We start from the raw sequence: 17842 nt of genomic DNA, 5'->3' as shown, positions 1-17842 counted from the left end.
ATTTCTGAGAGCCCCCGCTGCAGACTGTCTGCGAGGAGGGGCGTGGGGTGTTAGGGTGCAAGGGGCAGTCGGGGGCCCCAAACGAAGAGCATAGGGAGCTTAGGCCGTGCGTGGAGTGGTGCCTGGAGCAGCTCACCTGACAGGGAAGCTGTGGTCCGGGTTGATCCTCTCCAGCAGACTGTAGAGCTTGGAGGGGGGGAAAGAGCCAGTCAGCACCATTCTGCATCTTCACAGGAGAAAGGTCCCCAAGACACGCTGCAGTGCATGGGGATTTCTCTACACCCCCGTAGGGACTGTGGCTTCCAGGCCGAGCCTGGTGACTGACCAGCAAGAACGGCCTCTGGTGACAAGGGCCGGGGGCAAGATTTTCATGCCCTCAGCCAGCCCTGCCTGTGCCACCCTGTCCTGTGGTAGGTGACAGGGGCCTGGGCATCCAGAAGGCCTCTGTATGGTCAGAGTGGTGCTGAGGGGCTGGCCTGGCAGTGGGTAGGTTGGCAGGCTGGGGCTCGTGAGCCCTGTGGGCTGTGGGGGTGAGTGGGTGGGATTTCTCTGGAGGTGCAGGGACCCCGGGAGGCTCTGATGGGGGCGTGATCTGACTGATAATTTAGATGCCCTCTGGCTGCAGAGGCACAGGAGAGCCAAACTCCTCCTCAACACTGCGAGCCCACATATGGCATCAGATGACCCAGCCAGGGCTGGGCTTTCTTTTTCCTTTGACACAGGTTCTTGCTCGGTCGCCCAGGCTGGAGTGCAGTGGCTGGATCATGGCTCACTGCAGCCTCAATCTCCCTAGCTCAAGCAATCCTCCTGCCTCAGCCTTTCGAGTAGTTGGGACCACAGGCCTGCACCCCCACACCAGGTTTTAAAAAATTTTTTTTGTAGAAATGGGGGTCTCCCTATGTTGCCCAGGCTGGTCTTGAACTCCTGACCTCAAGTGATCCTCCTGCCTTGGTTTCCCAAAGTGCTGGGATTACAGGCGTGAGCCAAGCACCTGGCCTGAGACACTTTGGAGGTAGACCCCCGGGGTGAAAGAGATACTAGAACTGAGGGACATCCTAGGGCTGAGGGACATCCTAGGGCTGAGGAGGGGATCCCAGGGGTGAGGAGGGGATCCCAGGGCTGGGGAGGGGATCCCAGGGCTGGGGAGGGGATCCCAGGGCTGGGGAGGGAATCCCAGGGCTGGGGAGGGGATCCCAGGGCTGAGGAGGGAATCCCAGGGCTGAGGAGGGGATTCCAGGGCTGAGGAGGGGATCTCAGAGCTGAGGGGGATCCCAGGGCTGAGGAGGGGATCCCAAGGCTGAGGAGGGAATCCCAGGGCCGAGGAGGGGATCCCGGGGCTGAGGAGGGGATCCCGGGGCTGAGGAGGGGATCCCAGGGTTGAGGAGGGAATTCCGGGGTTGATGGAAGATCCTAGGGCTGAGGGGGATCCCAGGGCTAAGAGGGACAGAAGAGGGAACCTAACTCTTATGCAAGCATTGGCTCAGAAGCCCACGTGAGGGCAACCCTGGGCGTCCCCACCCAACACTGTAGCCAGTTGAGTGCCCCTGACCCTGCAGGGGCAACAGCACAACCCGGGGACAAGGTGCCCTGGCTGCTGCCCCTTAGGACTGAGACTCAACACCTGGCCAACATCCTAGAGCAGACAGCTTGGGCTATAAGACCTTGTCTGTGTGATTCATACAGCTTGGTTTGTTTGTGATAAAGAGAAGTGTTCTGTGGCTATGGGAATGTTTTTGTTCCAGACCTGGCCTCCCCCGGCCACAGCCCGATTCACCTCTGGGTCGCCCTGTGTGCCTGTGTCGGGTGCTGCCCATCCCTCAAAAGGTGAACACCCTGGGGTCTGCTGAGATGTGCTGGTGCCCAGAACAACCCCCTGGTTCCCCAAAAAGAAGAGAACAGAGAGAAAGGATACCGAACATGAAGCATGTCACCTACTACCTCTTGGTGTCTATTTCCTTCCCGTATATACACACTCGCCAGGTTGGTGACGATGAAGGCCCACAGCTCCTGGTGGTTGGTGAGCTGCAATGGGAGGCGGGGACATTAAGGGCCTGGGTCAGGCGCTGTGACCCACGTGGCAGTGTCAGAGCACCCACAATCTCCACGGAGACTACTTTGTAAAAGACTTGTTCTTTTCATTTCAAACACACTTGCCTTGCCTCCTAAGCTCAAGGATAACACAGCCATTACTTCTTCTCATTATAAAACCATCGTCTGTGTTATGGGGCAGTTAGAGAACACAGAAGAGGAAAACCAGCCACCCCAATCCTACCCTCAGAACATGTCGGGTTTTGGTCCATTTTCCACTGTCTCTCAGGACTGAGACCTGGTGGACCCTTCCTCCAGGCCACAGCCAGCAACCCGTGGGACCCAGGTGTCCACTGCCATCAAGGCACATGCTGGTCCTAGGTGGGGGTCACTCTTCATAGGGGGAAGTCGGGAAGAGGGGAGCTGTTGTCCCACAGGGGGCCAGCACAGGCCCCGCTCGAGGTAGGTGATGCTGTGTCAGAGGCCAGAAATGCTGCTGATGACAGGTGGTGGATGGGCCACGGTCCCTGGCTCTTCTTGGGAAATGAGATCATCAAGAGAGGGACCAATCTATGTAGCTCAGGCCCTGCCCAGACCCTGGTTCCCAGTGGGGCTGGGCAAGAGGTGGAGTGAGCCCAGGAAGCAGAGACCCCACCTGCACAGATCCCCTCCTGGCACACACCCAGGAGGCCCAGAGGATCTTCTGAATCAAGCACAGATGCTCTGAGACGCAGCAAGGTGGGGGATGTTTGTTTCAGGGCCACAGGAGGCGTGTGTTTTTGGGGTTAGGGGGGTTGGGGTTGCATCCTGGCTCCATCACTCCTGGGTGGGCCATGAAAAAGAGGCTTTCGGCCTCGGGGTGAGGACTCCTTAGGGTACATGGCCTTGGGAACTTTGACGCGGAACCAAACCAGTAATAGCAACCACTTGTGGAGAGTGAGACGGAGACGGAGATGGCAGGATGGCAGGGCCACGAGGAGGGTCCTGGCCCTGGTGCAGAGTGAGCCAGAGTCCTGGGAGCGAGGTGAGGAGGTGGAGCAGTGGGTGCTGGGTCAGCCCTTCCCTCCCAAGCATGCTGTCTGCACGTCAGGGCTTCTGTGCATCTCTGAGGCCAGTGGCGGGGGTGGCAGCACCTACAGGCCTGTGGGGTGCCGTGGAGGGGAACCCTGTCCAACAGTCAGGGCGCACACAGGACTCCCTGGTGACCTTGCCCGAGTGGCAGACACAGCAGCCTCTGCTCCCTGACACCGCTCCTCAGGGCCCTTCCTGGCACCACCGGGAAAAAGGTGTCCACAGCCTCCATTTCCTGTGAGGAGGTTGAAGCTGAGGTGGGGACACGATGGTCCAGGCCTGGGCTGGGGCGCTCCGTGAGGATGTGGTACCAGCCTTCTTCCAGGGCCTGGCAGGGCCCCCGTCTGAGGCCAGGAGCCTGGGGTGCTGCTTCACCCTCCCTGGCAGGACCAAGAGTCCTCCTCTGCCCAAAGTGCACCTGGGAGATGGCCCAGCTCCACCACTCCCCATGGAAGCCCTGAACCCAGGATGGCTCTGAGTCGTCAGCTGACACTTGAGCCAATCCAGCCTTGGGGGTGGGTGCCGCAAAAGCTCCCACTCAGGCATGAAAATGGTGTCCCCAGACACGTCGCACCTGTCCCTCATGTCTGCCCTTGGGTCAGCTCAGGAAGCCCCTGGCCCCATAGCTGTCCCTTATCCAGATAAACAGTACATCACTGCCAAGGCTGGCATGGGCTGACTACTGTGCATCGCCTCTGGGGCTGCGGCTTTGCATAGCTGACCTAGCGCGACTGCTGTCCTCATCACAGACCACGCCCGACTCCTTACTCAGAAGTGTGGCCCGCCCCGAGCAGCAAGGAGGGCCGGCACCTTACCCGCAGGGCTGTGGTGAACTGGGCTTCCGCGTTGTCCATGCAGTTGACAGAAACACAGTACAGGCCCTGGAAGAAAGTGGTGTTGTCATCAGGGCCGGCCCCTGGGGAAGGGGCTGAGATCAGAGACACATGCGGTGCGCCCGGGGCCTACACGGCTGCCCTGGAGGAGTATGACAATGGCTCTACCGAGCCAGCTGCAAGGCAGGTAATATGCTCACTGTCCCCACCTTTCAGACCCAAGATGCTCACTGGAAGCATTCTGGATCTTGCCTGGGAAGGTTATATGATTACCTATGGGAACATTCCAGATACTGATTAAGGTGCTGTCAGGGGGTTCTTCACTGGGAATGTTTTGGATCTGGTTAGGTACTTACTTACTGAGAACATTCTGGATTCTCCTGGGGTGCTGTCACAGGGTTACTCACCAGCAATGTATGCAGCTGTGCTGCGTGGTTGGAGAAGAGCCGGGGGGACTGCTGGCACAGCTGGCAGACCTGGGAGATCTGCCAGGAGAGAGTATACCGCCATCACAGGACTGCAACCTGGGACCTGGCGTCTGAGCAGCAATGGAGAGACTCCATAGCTGGTGGGTGAGCCCATGTCCTGTCTGCCCAAACTGGGGTACAAAGCCCCAGCAGACACGTCCACCATGAGGGGAAACGGCAGCCCAGATCCCATCGTGGACAGGGACCCTTGTCTGTTACTTGCCTCTTCCACCCTGTCCAACAGGTGTCTCGGTCGTAAAGGACCTCTAGCCTACTGAGGGCCCCCATGCCCTCTCAGGAGGGTGAGTACTGGGGGTAGAGTGTTCCTAATGGCAGGGTGGGGTATAACAATCACTGTCAAGGGACCCCCCCAAATCCCCAGAGACCATGTGTGCTATCCCCTTGGTGTGCATGCTTTTGGGCCACGGCCCATTAGTTTTTTGGGGGTTTTTTTTTGAGATGGAGTCTCACTCTGTTGCCCAGGTTGGAGTGCAGTAGTGCGATCTCGGCTCACTGCAACCTCTGCCTCCCGGGTTCAAGTGATTCTCCTGCCTCAGCCTCTCAAGTAACTGGGATTACAGGTGTCTGCCACCACGCCCGGCTAATTTTTGTATTTTTAGTAGAGGCGGGGTTTTGCCATGTTGGCCAGGCTGGTCTCAAACTCCTAGCCTCAAGTGATCCACCTGCCTCGGCCTCCCAAAGTGCTGGGATGACAGGCGTGAGCCACTGCACCCGGCCTCCACTGTTTTTTTTTTTTTTTTTTTTTGAGACGGAGTCTTGCTCTGTGCCCCAGGCTGGAGTGCAGTGGCGCGATCTCGGCTCACTGCAAGCTCCGCCTCCCGGGTTCACGCCATTCTCCTGCCTCAGCCTCCCGAGTAGCTGGGACTACAGGCGCCCGCCAACACACCCGGCTAATTTTTTGTATTTTTAGTAGAGACGAGGTTTCACCGTGTTAGCCAGGATGGTCTCGATCTCCTGACCTCGTGATCCGCCCGCCTCGGCCTCCCAAAGTGCTGGGATTACAGGCTTGAGCCACCGCGCCCGGCCTCCACTGGTTTTTGTATGAGATTCTCTGATCAGTGGTGCCCATGCAGGGCTGTAAAACGCTGACTGACAGCTAGACAGCAGGATGGGCTGGCCTGCCAGTATGCACTTGGCGAATTCAGTCTCTTGTCCGACACTGCTGAGACCCAACAAACTCCTGGGCCTTCCGGCCCCTCCTGTTTCCAGCCTTACCTCCTGCAGTGCCGTGGCCTTGTGACCCGTGACGAGGCGGCACATGATGATGTGCTCCAGCAGGATCACTTGGAAGGATGACAGGATGGGGCTGCAGTCCAGCACTATGAGCGAGAGTCAGGGGTAAGCATGCAGGGGAGGCCAGAGGAGGCGCCACCCCCAGCCCACCGTGCCCCCTCCTCATTCCTGTCTCCTGCCACACTGGCCAGGCATCCACCCTGTCATCTCCTCCAGTCCCTACTGCGCCCTCCGAGTGAAGGAGTGTGTCTTGCTGTCCAGGTGGGGAGATGGAGCTGGAGCCAGAGGTTGGTTCCCACAGTGCTCCAAGAGGGGTTAGCTCTTACCCTCACCCTCACCCTGCATGCTCAAGAGCTTGTGGACATGGCAGGTTCTAGAAATGTGGAAATGTGGAAACCACCTTGGATCATGAGACCATGCAGCAGAGCCTGAGGCAGTCGGGTAGGAGGACCTGGGCTGGGCCCCACCTCCCAACAGCCCGAAGCAGCCATCCTCACATAGGAACAAGAGAAGCACAGGGCCTGTCCGGCTTTGGGCTGCCTTGGCTCTGATGCCTTCTCCCCCAGCAGCACTCACGACGGAGCAAACAGACAGACTAATGGGCACACTGCACCAGCCAGGGACCTCTGCTCTGGGTTTGTGCTAGTCAAAGGTCCCTGGATGGATTAGACACTTGAGCATCTGGAAAGAACTCATAACCTCCAAAGGACATGCTGGTGGTCAGTGAGGGCTGAGTTCTGATCCTGGCCTCATCCCAAGTGTCCCTGTCACAACACTGATAATAATTGGGAAAAGCAACTACCACCTGTTTCAACTGAGCACGACTGGGCACAAGGGACCTGACCAGTAAGGGAGGTACCCCCGACCCCAGGCCTGTCTGCCCTGCTCCGACGTTGGTCATCAGCATTTACCAACTAGGGGTGACAAGACCCACCAAGCAGGGCGGCTGGGCGCTGCGGTCACACAGGGTCACTGGGCCCTGGTACAGCCAGCATCTGGCCAGGCCGTCCGCCAGGGGGCGCTGTGGCCATGTGGCCAGCCAAGCTCCTGACTTACTCTTGAGCTTCTCCAGCTGCATGAGGGCCTTGTCCGTGTACTTCTGCGCCTTCTCCAGGTAGCCAGCCTGCATGGAGTGCATCACAGTCACCTAGCGACAAGACCAGACAGCAGGGGTTACCAGGGCCCTCTCCCTCTCCCTGCCCCCGCCCCCAGCCGTGGCCTGGGACCTGGTGGGGACGCACCAGGTAGACAAGCACACACATGTGCTCCTTGGGCAGCCAGTGGAAGAGGTCAGCGGGGTTGCTGGGCAGGATCTCATCATCGTGCAGTGTGGAGATGGTCTGGATGCACTGCTGCAGTTGCTTCAGACACGGCTTCACGCTCTTCACCTGTGCAGCATCCACACCCGAGCACCCACCTGAGCCTGGCCTCTCAGGAAGCCAGGCCCAGCCCAGCCACCCCTGCTCCTTCCTCTAGGGAGCACCTGCCTTCCCCTTCTGCCAGGGCCACCTCCTGCAAGATGGACCTGCCCCTGCCGCACTCCCATGAATCAGCCAGGCTTTTGGGGCATGGGGCACAGCCAGGCGGGCAGCTGTGGGACTGAGGCTTGTCCACTGCCCAGTGCTGGGTCCGACACCAAGGCCTAGGAGAGGCCTATCCAGACCCTGCTGAAGCTGCACTTGGTCTTCCTGCAGCCAGACCTGAGAGAGCAGGGGGAGGCTGTGCTCTGCGGGGGTGGGAGGTGGCTTCCTGGCCCAGGAATCAGGCAGGCGCCGTGGTCCATCTCGCCCGGAGGCCCCGAGGGATGTCTCTGCGGCCCTTGCACCCCGAGGGAAGCCTGGCTGCAGTGTGCTCTGTGTCTCTATGCGCCGAGTGCAGTGCTTCATCCAATGGGCAACGATGGGTATGGATGGACGAACTGGGCAACCCTCTTACCAAGCCCTGTGGAGACTCGCCTGTGGCCCACCACGACAGGGGTGGGTCTGAGGGGCACAGGGCAGTCCCCAGCCCCTGAAGGGCCGAGACTGTCATACAAGCACAGAGAAAAGGAGCTCAAACACTGCCGTTTCCCACTCACGGCAGGGTCATGAGTCCAGTCTCGGACATGGCTGAGCACATCAGTCCCTACTCAACCCCACAGCAGGGGGGCCAGACAGATACCACCTGGGCATCTGCTGTGTGCAGGCGCTGCCCCAGCACCTCTGTGGTTTATTCTCATGATTCCCTGAACTGCCGTTGGAATCTCTGAGCATCCACACACTGAGCGAGTGTATGCAATGTCACACATAGTACTCCCAAAGGGAGGTGGAGTGGCCAGGACAGACCCTGCTCCCAGGTGCCAGCACTCGTGGCAGAGCAGGACAGGAGTGTGTGTATCCAGGACTCGAATGACAGCCCTGCTGTGTGGCAAGGTAAGGCGATGACACAGCTGACCTCACAGCCCAAGACCCATTGGTCTGGGTGCCACCCTTACCCACCGGTCACATCCAACAGCCCACCTGAGAGGCGCCACAAACCTGCCCGGCATCCAGATAGTGGGTGACCTGGAGCACCAGGAAGAAGACACGCAGCGACTCCTTCTGGATGGGGTTCCCCTGCCAGTTCTCCACGATCTGCCCGCAGAGGGTCAGCAGCGGGTGCACCTCCTGCAGCTTTCGCTCCATCAGCAGCAGCTGGGGAGGGAGAGGCACATGTGTAGGGTACAGGGCTTGCAGGGGCCCTCCCGGGACCAGGAGCACAGGGTCACCTGCCCACCTGCCCTGGGACTGCTGCCACCAACCCAGAGGGCAAGGCCAGCCTGAAACCCCAGCCCAGGCAGCTCCTAACCAGGCTCTTGCCTCAGCATGAATCCCATAGGGTGGAGCCTGAGTTTCCCTCCTGAACCCAGCAGGGCCCGGGCCTCACATTCCAGGCTGCTCACTGTGCCTAAGGGTCTGGGCACCTAAGGGGCCATGCCATGGAGAGTGGGTGGGGTCTGAGCAGACTCTGTGGGGGAACTGCCTCACCTCCACAATACCAGCTGCATCCAGCCATGCCCAGCCTCAACTTACCATCCCCTTGCTGAGGAGGAACAGCGCCCTGGAAAACAAGAGGCAGGGGTCAGGTCCCAGCAGGCCCAGGAGCCTCCTGGGATGACTGTGACTACCCCAAGGCTCACAGGACCTAATATGCCACCTCAGGGGACAGTTCAGTGGACAACAGAGAACAGTCCCCATACAAGACTGCTCTGTTTTATCCTATTGTGTCTGTGTTTATTTTTATTTTTATTTATTTGTTTTGAAATGGAGTCTCACTCTGTTGCCCAGGCTGGAGTGCAGTGGTGCAGTCTCGGCTCACTGCAAGCTGAGCCTCCCAGGTTCACGCCATTCTCCTGCCTCAGCCTCCTGAGTAGCTGGGACTACAGGCGCCTGCCACTACGCCCAGCTAATTTTTTGTATTTTTAGTAGAGACGGGGTTTCACCATTCACAGGATGGTCTCGATCTCCTGACCTTGTGATCTGCCCACCTTGGCCTCCCAAAGTGCTGGGATTACAGGTGTGAGACACCGTGCCCGGCCATGCCCGGCTAATTTTTGTATTTTTAGTAGAGACGGGGTTTCACCATGTTGGCCAGGCTGGTCTCAAACTCCTGACCTCAAGTGATCCACCTGCCTCGGCCTCCCAAAGTGCTGGGATTACAGGCGTGAGCCACTGCGCCTGGCCTGTATTTATTTTTCTTACATGGCTTAGATGCACTCATGTGAAAAGCCCAGAAGGTGGCCGGGTGCAATGGCTCATGCCTATAATCCCAGCACTTTGGGAGACCAAGGTGGGCAGATCACTTGAGGTCAGAAGTTTGAGACCAGCCTAGGCAACATGTAGAGACCCTATCTCTACAAAAAAAAAAAAAAAACGCGGCAGTGGACACACAGCGTGGGGGCCAGTGGGCAGGCTTGGGTGCCTGAACTTCAGGCTCAAACCTGCGCCTCATGGTGACTAATTTTCTTTTTTTTTTTTTTTTTTTTTGAGATGGAGTCTCACTCTGTCACCAGGCTGGAGTACAGTGGCACGATCTTGGCTCACTGCAACCTCTGCCTCCCAAGTACCTGGGATTATAGGCACCCACCACCATGCCCAGCTAATTTTTGTATTTTTAGTAGAAACAGGTTTTACCATGTTGGCCAGGATGGGCTCAATCTCTTGACCTCATGATCCTCCCACTTTAGCCTCTCAAAGTGCTGGGATTACAGGCATGAGCCACTGCGCCCGGACCCAATTTTTGTATTTTTTGTGGAGATGGGGTTTCACTATGTTCCCCAGGCTGGTCTTGAACTCCGGGGCTCAAGTGATCCTCCCACCTTGGCCTTCCAAAGTGCTGGGAATATACTGTGAGCTACTGTACTTGGCCTGAAATGCCATTTCTGTTATTTGTCCTGGACCAAGATGGCCAAGCCCCTTCTGTTAACAGAGCGGGAGGGAAGGAGGGGAGTGGGTGCCTACCGTGTGTACTCAGATCCCACCACCCGGGCGTACTCGGCCCCCACACCCAGGAGATCACAGGCCGACACCAGGTCCTTCTCAAGCGTGTGCAGTTGCTAAAAAGGAGAGAGAGCAGTGACCTTTGCTGCCAAACCCATCAGTTTTATGGTACCTGGCCGTCGTGCTTTGTTAGCAAACTCAACCAAACCTCCCCACGTCAATGAAACTGCCTGTGTCAGTTTTGAGCTAAATTAACCAAATTATCTCATCAACGCTAATTGCTTTGGGTACAGAGCTCCAGTTGGCCTGTGGTATATATGTCATCTAAACTGCAGTGGACACTGTCTAAACTTAACGGAGCACAGAACCAGCAGCCAAGGCTCACGGCACAGACCCCCATGGCTGTGTGAGCACCTAAGGCTGTTCTGAGTGCTTTGTGGGGTCTGTCTTTAGTGGGGTGTCCCTAGTGTGTTCAGGGCCGACAAGGAGGGACTCCCTCAGAGGCAAGTGTCAAAGCCTGAACAGGCTGAAAGGGAGGCACATGCCTGGCTTGACCCTGCAAGGCAATACCTGTGGGGCCGTGGTGGAGAGCTCGGCCCTTGGGTGTGCGTGCACATGGTGCCTGCCAACTCTGTGGCCCGGGGGAGGTGACTCACGGCCTGGCCTGCTCCTTTGTCTGCTAATGGGCACAAGTGTGCGTGGGGAGATGGAAGGACACATCGTGTGTATGCGGCTTCTCATCAGGCCTGGGGGAGGAGGGCCTCAGGAACTCCTGGCTGCTGGGGGAGCTCTTCCCTGTGGGTGCTTTTCTCAGCCAGACCCTCCTGGGGTGAGGGACTCAGCTGGAGGAACTCCCAACCCAGGGTCCACATACTGCGTGGGTGTCATGGGAGGTGGCTAAGTGGTGGCCCAGAGGGCAGGCTGGGTCATGGAAAAGAGAGGCTAGGGGCTGGCCACCCGCCTGAGGGTCCCCAGTGCAGAAGTGTGGGTGGAGCCCAGGACAGGAGAGGTGCCCCACATGGTGGAGTCTGCCGGCCCCTCCACTGCAGCCGGGAAGGCCGAGTTCAGAGTCCCCCAACAACTGAGCACTGTGGAACTCAGAGACCAGGGCATCACCTATATCTGGGAGGGCCAAAGGGAGCATGAGGAATTGTGCGGATCCCAGGATGAGAGGCCCCATGTGGGAAACAACACTTGACATGGACATTTGTGGCCAGATAGGCAGCCCCTTGGAGTCTCAGTGTAGCTCCTAAAAAAAAACCCACAGCGGGTCTCTGGCAGGAAATGTTCCTGGGATTTTAATGAGTGCAGACCAAAGATGAGATGAGAACGGCTGAGAGGGAGGGGAACCCAAAGACACCCAACAAGCAGCAGGCCTGCTGTCAGTGTCGGCCCCAGGGAAGCCCCGCACTCCCACCACTCACCCCTGGGCGTTGCCAAGAGCCAGGCTCAAGCCGGAGATGCTGTCAAGGACGGAGGCTGGAAGGGGCTTGTGCATAGGTTAAGGAAATGTTCCCACGTCCCTACCCACTCCGTGGGCCAGCCCGAGAGGGTCTGCACATCATAGACTCTGCTGTTCTTTGCACACGGGGCAGGTGTGCCCCAGGGTCATGGTCCCTGCCAGGCACCTTTGTGCCCGGGCCGCGGTACTCACAGCGAGCTGGAAGAGCAGGCGGCAATGCCAATATGGGGTCTGCTGTGAGATCTGGATCGCCTTCCGCAGCAGCGGCTTTGCTGCATCGACGGAATTCTGAAAGGAAATAGTCACGTTTGGGAATGTAAGAAAAAAAAAAAAAAAAACAAGGCGGCAATCAAGCTGGATTCCTTAGCAGCAGCTGTGGTGCCAGAAGGCAGTTCCTGTTCATGCTTACCAAAGGATTTTTTGGGGTTGCCAATTTACTTTATTAAAAGCAAAAAAAGATATTTTATTAGACTCACTGGCTGGGAAGTTTCTGCATCACTCTTAAAATAACTTCTCATTCAACTGGACTGAAAGTAGTTTCAGTTCAAAATTCTAAACAGTCAAATCAGATGCCAGTTCCCATCTTTCATGTTCTCAGACCAGAGAGAGGCATCGGGGTGTGAAGCACACACATTCCCTGCCACCAAGGCCACCTTACCCGTCATCATTCTGAGGTGGGAGGAAGGCAAATTTCAGCTACAACTGAAATTAGGAACCAGATTAAGAAGAGAAACTGTACAGACTTGTCAGGTGAGGAACAGGCTGATCTTTCCAACAGTCTTATGTAGAAAAGGAAGCTGCTGGCCCTCCTTAGCAGGTGGCTACCCACCAAAGCCCTGGGGCTGGGGCATAAGAGGCAGGAAAGTAATCTGAGTGTTAAAAGCCACCGGGCTGGGCACAGTGGTTCCTGTGTATAATTTTGGCACTTTGGGAAGTCGAGGCAGGATTGCTTGAGGCCAGGAGCTTGAGACCAGCCTGGGCGAGACCATCTCTACAACAAATAACAAAATTAGCCAGGCATGGTGGTGCACACCTATAGTCCCAGCTGCTTGGGAGGCTGAAGTGGGAGGATCACTTGAGCTCAGGAGTTTCAGGCTGCGGTGAGCCGTGATTGTGCCATGCACTCCAGCCTGGGTGACAGAGTGAGACCCTGTCCTCCCACCCCGACCAAAAAACCAAAAAAAGCCAGAGGGATTCCAACTCCCGGAGCCCCAATTTACCAATGTGCCGTCATGTCTTAGCGACACGGAGAGACACTTTGCTTTCAGAAACCTTAATATGTTCTTACCTCTTGACAGTACAATTCAGACAACAGACTTGCTGCTTCAAATTTAACATCTTCGAACTGCGGGATCTAGTGACGTCCAGTTAAGGAAGTACAGACACTGCGAAAAATGTTGGTTTGAAAGGGCCACAGCTTGGGGCTCCTACTCTGCCAAGGTCTGCGGGGCACACACGTCCCTGCCTGCCCTGAAATTCCAAGTTTTCCTGTTCCTCCAGTGAACCTTGAGCTTGCTGCAGGGCAGGGCTTGGAGCTGGATGCGAGGTACGAAGAGAAGCACAAAGAGGAGCACAGCGCCCAAGGGCGGCAGAGGGCCAGGTGGGGGACGCTCCAGGTGCTCTGTGGGCAGAGCCTCAACTCGCAGGGCATGTCGGGAGGTGGGATTCAAGCTTTGACACATTCTTTTTATTTAAGTGGAGAATTCCTTAAAGGGAACCATACCAACACGGAAAGGATACTTGCTGTGATATCAACCACTGAAAGAGAAAGAAAACAAAGATTAATTCTCAGGCAAACACCTGGCATCTGGTTACTGGCTCGCTTTGGGGTTTCCATAGGTTGTCCTGAGAACAGAGGCTGCCAGGTATCCAGGTAATAAGGCGGCCTGCTTGGCCTGAGAGCGTGGGCTTACTCCCCTCCAATCCAGCCAGGGGAATGGAAGCTATAGAGCCCCAGTGGGTGCCTGGGCAGGAGGGGACATGCCCTTCTGACATCAGAGGAGGGGCTGGCGCTTGGAGTCAGACCCCAAAGGCCCCTGGGTAGAAGCTGCTTCAGAAAGGAACAGAGCTCAGAGGTGACCTGGCCCCAGCAAGGCCCCCATGTGTCACACGGAAGTAGGGCTGGCAGTCAGAGGTCAGGCAGAGAGGAAGGACGTTCAGCAAAGCATAACACGAGAAATCAGTTTCAACTGGAGAATGGGTCTTGGGGGGTAAGGTCAGTCCTTCTGAGCAAGAGGCATTTGAAAGATGCTTGGCTATAAGCAAAGTCAGTCTCTCAGAGGGGAGGGAGGGGGCTCCAGGAAGGACCGACACAGGCAGAACCGCGGGATGGCACTGAAGACGCACACCAGGAAGGCAGTTCAGACAACAGGCTCCAACTCAGGGACCACTGTGCCCTAAAGTTCCATGTTCCAACAGGTTCCCAGGCTAGTCCAGGCCACTGACCACAGCCCATCAGACCACCCAGGGTCCCAAGCACACGAGCCTAATGCTGTCCCCGGTGACCCGCATGTGCCATACACATTCAGAGCAACCTGCGCCTAACAAGAGCCTTGGTGGTTGCTGGAAGGTGGATCTGGAGCACAGCAGGAGACCCTAACTCATCGCACTCTGTGGGAGGACCGCATGGGGCAGAGCAGCATGTGTGGCAAAATATGGGAAGTGAGGGGCCAGTTCTTCAGGAAAAGGGGGAGCAGGAGGTGCTCCAGGCACTGAAGAGCCCATAAAAAAGGCACAGAGGGCAAGGGAGGTGAGGCTGAAGCCCAGTGGTCTCTGCCACTCATGCGGCAACAGCGGCCACTCCTAGCTGAGGGTTAGAATGCCCTGGTGTCACCCCCGGAGGCTGACTCAGTCAGGGGTGGAAAATGAAAGCACCTGCCCAGATGGGAGTTTTCAGACCATCCTGGATGCAGCAGAGAGTATTCACGAAGGGAGCGCGGAGGAACCAGTGAGGCCTGGAGATCCATGGCTGGGGGCAGCCTTGGGTCTGGAGATCTCTAGGGCAAGGGTGAGCAGCAGCTGGGAATGTCACAGGCACTGGGAGAGCACAGAGCTGCATCGAGAGCAGCTACTGCCAAGACACAGGGGGCCAGGAGGACAGCTGTGGGAGACAGCCCAAGCCTCTCACACACACGCACCCACACGCGGGAGCCCAGACCACAGGCCCTCTGCCAACCCAAGCGTCTGCCTCCTGTGGTCCCCTCTTGTGGCAGGGACAGGAGGGGCTCGGGGTCCTCAGAGTGGCAGGGCCAGCACCTGCCATCAGAAGTGTGGCCCCAGAGGCGAGGCTCCTCAGCCAGAAGCTGTGTGTGGGGACAGTGGGAACATGTGTGATGTAACAGAGGAGCAGAAGTTAGGGGCTTTTTTCCACAGAAGCTGCTGCATCCCACTGAGAAGCCGGGTCCAACACGAGAAGCTCTGGAAGGCCACCAACTGGAAGGGATGCCCAATCACACAGGAGAGAGGGGACTGTGACAGAGGAGCCATACTAGAGCTGGGCTGAGGTATCCCCGAACCCTGAGATTTGGTGGTTCTGATTTGGGCACCATGGGGCTGGCAAGGGGGAGCTCTTCAGACATAGTCCAGGGTGGACAGAGAGCACCACCACACACAAGCAGCAGCCCCGGCCTGGGCGAGCAAGGTGCAAACCTGGCACCTGCAGCTAAGCCTGGCACCTGTGACAAAGCTGGCCCCATTTCTGTCACTGCATCCCAGCAGAGGTAAGCAAGGTGACCAGTCAACAGGTGAATTCCCCCACCTCCCTTTGGGCGGAGAAGCTTTCCTTTCCAGTCTGTGGCCATGGGATGCTCTCCCTAGAGCTGACGACAGCCCACACGTGCACGTCTGTGGCAGGCAGACTTCAAGAGGACATGTCCAGTCACTTCATGCCTCAGAATACTACACCCCCTTCTACAAAGCTTTGGCCTATGCCACCGAGCTCAGGCCTGTGTGGGTCCAACAATGTCTCCTCATAGCAACAGCTTTTTTTTTTTTTTGAGACACAGTCTTACTGTGTTGTCCAGGCTGGAGTGCAGCAGTACGATCAGAGCTCACTGCAGCCTTGATCTCCTGGGCTCAAGTGATCCTCCCACCTCAGCCTTCTGAGTAGCTGGGACTACTGGTGTGCACCACCACGTCTGGCTAATTTTTTTTATTTTTTGTAGAGATGGGGTCTGGCTACGCTGCCCAGACTGGTCTCGAGTTCCTAGGCTTGAGTGATTCTCCTGTCTTGGCCTTCAAAGGTGCTAGGATTACAGGCGTTGGACATCGTGCTTGGCCAGCAACAGCTTTGTGTCCCTTCTCCGTTTGGGGCCATGATGTGGCTAACATCAATCTATTCAGCACACAGTTGGACTGGACCTCATTTCTCCTGACCCCATGGACATCTCTTGTCCTTTTTTTTTTTTTTTTTGAGATGGAGTTTCGCTCTTGTTGCCCAGGCTGGAGTGCAATGGGATGATCTCAGCTTACCGCAACCTCCGCTTCGCAGGTTCAAGTGATTCTCCTGCCTCAGCCTCCCGAGTAGCTGGGATTACAGGCATGCGCCACCATGCCTGGCTAATTTTTGTATTTTCAGTAGAGACGGGGTTTCTCCATGTTGGTCAGGCTGGTCTCAAACTCCTGACCTCAGGTGATCTGCTCACCTTGGCCTCCCAAAGTGCTGGGATTACAGCCGTGAGCCGCAGCAGCTGGCCAAGACATCTCTTCTTTACAAGCCAGATATGCCTGCTGCTAACGGGCTCGCCTCTCTGCCAGCTCTGTCTGTCCACGGGTGAGCTAGACAGAGAGGATCCCATCTCCCCTGAGGAAGGGGAGGCTCTCAGTGAGCACTGGTGAGCTGGGAAGTAATGTGCCCAAAGGCTCCAAATACAAGCCTTCTCTTGTGGAAGGCCTTGTCCACTAGCGTCAGTGGGTGTCAGGAGCGCTGACTGGGAGCCAGAGGATTGGGTTCAAGGCGTGGATCCACTGTGAGTTAGCAACGCTCTAAGGCACTGGAGAAATTACATCCTAGTGCTTTTTAACATCCATTTCCCATGTATCTTTATCGCCCACTTTAAATACATACAAACAGAGGACATTAGATAAAGCCCCTCTTTTTGTGACCGGCCTGGGCAACATAGCGAAACCCTGTCTCTCTCTCTAAAAAAAAAAAAAAAAAAAAAAATCAGCCAGGCATGGTGGTGCATGCTGTAATGCCAGTTACTTGGGAGGCTGAGGCGGGAGGATCACTTGAGCCCAGGAGTTTGGGGCTGCAATGAGCTATGATCGTGCTGTTGCACTCCAGCCTGGGCAACAGGGCAAGACCCTGACTCTTAGGAAAAAAAGCCCCATAAATGTTTTTTGTTTTTTGTTGTTTTTTTTTTTGAGACGGAGTCTGGCTCTGTCACCCAGGCTGGAGTGCGGTGGCGCGATCTCGGCTCACTGCAAGCTCCGCCTCCCGGGTTCACGCCATTCTCCTGCCTCAGCCTCTCCGAGTAGCTGGGACTACAGGCGCCCGCCGCCACGCCCGGCTAATTTTTTTGTATTTTTAGTAGAGACGGGGTTTCACTGTGGTCTCGATCTCCTGACCTCGTGATCCGCCCGCCTCGGCCTCCCAAAGTGCTGGGATTACAAGCGTGAGCCACCGCGCCCGGCCCCCATAAATGTTTGACCTTAAAGTTGTGGCTGCAATGCCTGCAGCAGGCTGACATCCAGTAGGTGCTCGGGAAACATCTGCTGAACGAACGATGGCTTTTATCCACCTGGACAATGAGTAGAATTCATTAGAGGAAAGTGAGGGCTTCTGTGTAAGCGCAAATGGCCACAGAACAGAGGCGTACGCCTTTTAGACACAAAGCCCTAAATGGCATGGGATTTCTCCCTGTCTTTAAATGCCACTGCTTCTTCACTGGGACATCAGTGACACCTGGATCTCTCTGTATGAGGACATACATTCCTGAAGGGCAGGATGGGCCTGGTGTCAGGGTGAGCCAGTCAATTCCCCAGGGCCATCGATCTGACACCTACTAAATGACTTGACTTTTGTATCTTTGTTAGACTTTTTTTTTTTTTTTGTAGAGACAGGGAAGGTCTTGCTATGCTGTACAGGCTGGTCTTGAACTCCTGGGCTCAAGTGATCGTCCCATCTCAGCCTTCCAAAGCACTGGGATTACAGTTGTGAGCCACCTCACCCAGTCCTCTGTATGACTTTTAGCATATATTTAGAAATCAGAAAAATATATCCATCTCACAAATAAAGGATGTAGAATGCCTTACCCAAGGTTGCTACCT

At 56.5% G+C, this 17842-nt stretch overlaps 1 protein-coding gene across 4 annotated transcripts in view; it reads right to left on the bottom strand.

The window, feature by feature from the left end:
- Positions 1 to 17842, bottom strand: part of MAU2 (MAU2 sister chromatid cohesion factor) — a 37212-nt gene that overhangs the window by 10021 nt on the left and 9349 nt on the right. For 2 of the 4 annotated variants that reach the window (XR_004250826.2, XM_032170225.2), the window contains exons 2-14: positions 13313 to 13330; positions 12861 to 12926; positions 11765 to 11860; positions 10132 to 10226; positions 8704 to 8731; positions 8170 to 8325; positions 6895 to 7041; positions 6710 to 6800; positions 5636 to 5739; positions 4340 to 4417; positions 3915 to 3980; positions 1932 to 2022; positions 137 to 186 (exon numbers count right to left, since the gene is read on the bottom strand). Coding sequence is in view for 3 of the 4 variants with exons in the window: in XM_032170225.2 (XP_032026116.1) it covers positions 137 to 186; positions 1932 to 2022; positions 3915 to 3980; positions 4340 to 4417; positions 5636 to 5739; positions 6710 to 6800; positions 6895 to 7041; positions 8170 to 8325; positions 8704 to 8731; positions 10132 to 10226; positions 11765 to 11860; positions 12861 to 12926; positions 13313 to 13330 (1086 nt within the window). In the remaining variant the exon portion in view is untranslated. The remainder of the gene's footprint in view (positions 1 to 136; positions 187 to 1931; positions 2023 to 3914; positions 3981 to 4339; positions 4418 to 5635; positions 5740 to 6709; positions 6801 to 6894; positions 7042 to 8169; positions 8326 to 8703; positions 8732 to 10131; positions 10227 to 11764; positions 11861 to 12860; positions 12927 to 13312; positions 13331 to 17842) is intronic. The other 2 variants (XM_032170223.2, XM_032170224.2) reach the window with 2 other exon arrangements.

The sequence above is a fragment of the Hylobates moloch genome, unplaced genomic scaffold (genome assembly GCF_009828535.3).
Source record: "Hylobates moloch isolate HMO894 unplaced genomic scaffold, HMol_V3 SCAFFOLD_12, whole genome shotgun sequence".
NCBI lineage: Eukaryota > Metazoa > Chordata > Mammalia > Primates > Hylobatidae > Hylobates > Hylobates moloch.
The sequence above is the reverse complement of the archived record's forward strand: the minus strand, read 5'-3'. Positions and strand labels throughout refer to the sequence as shown.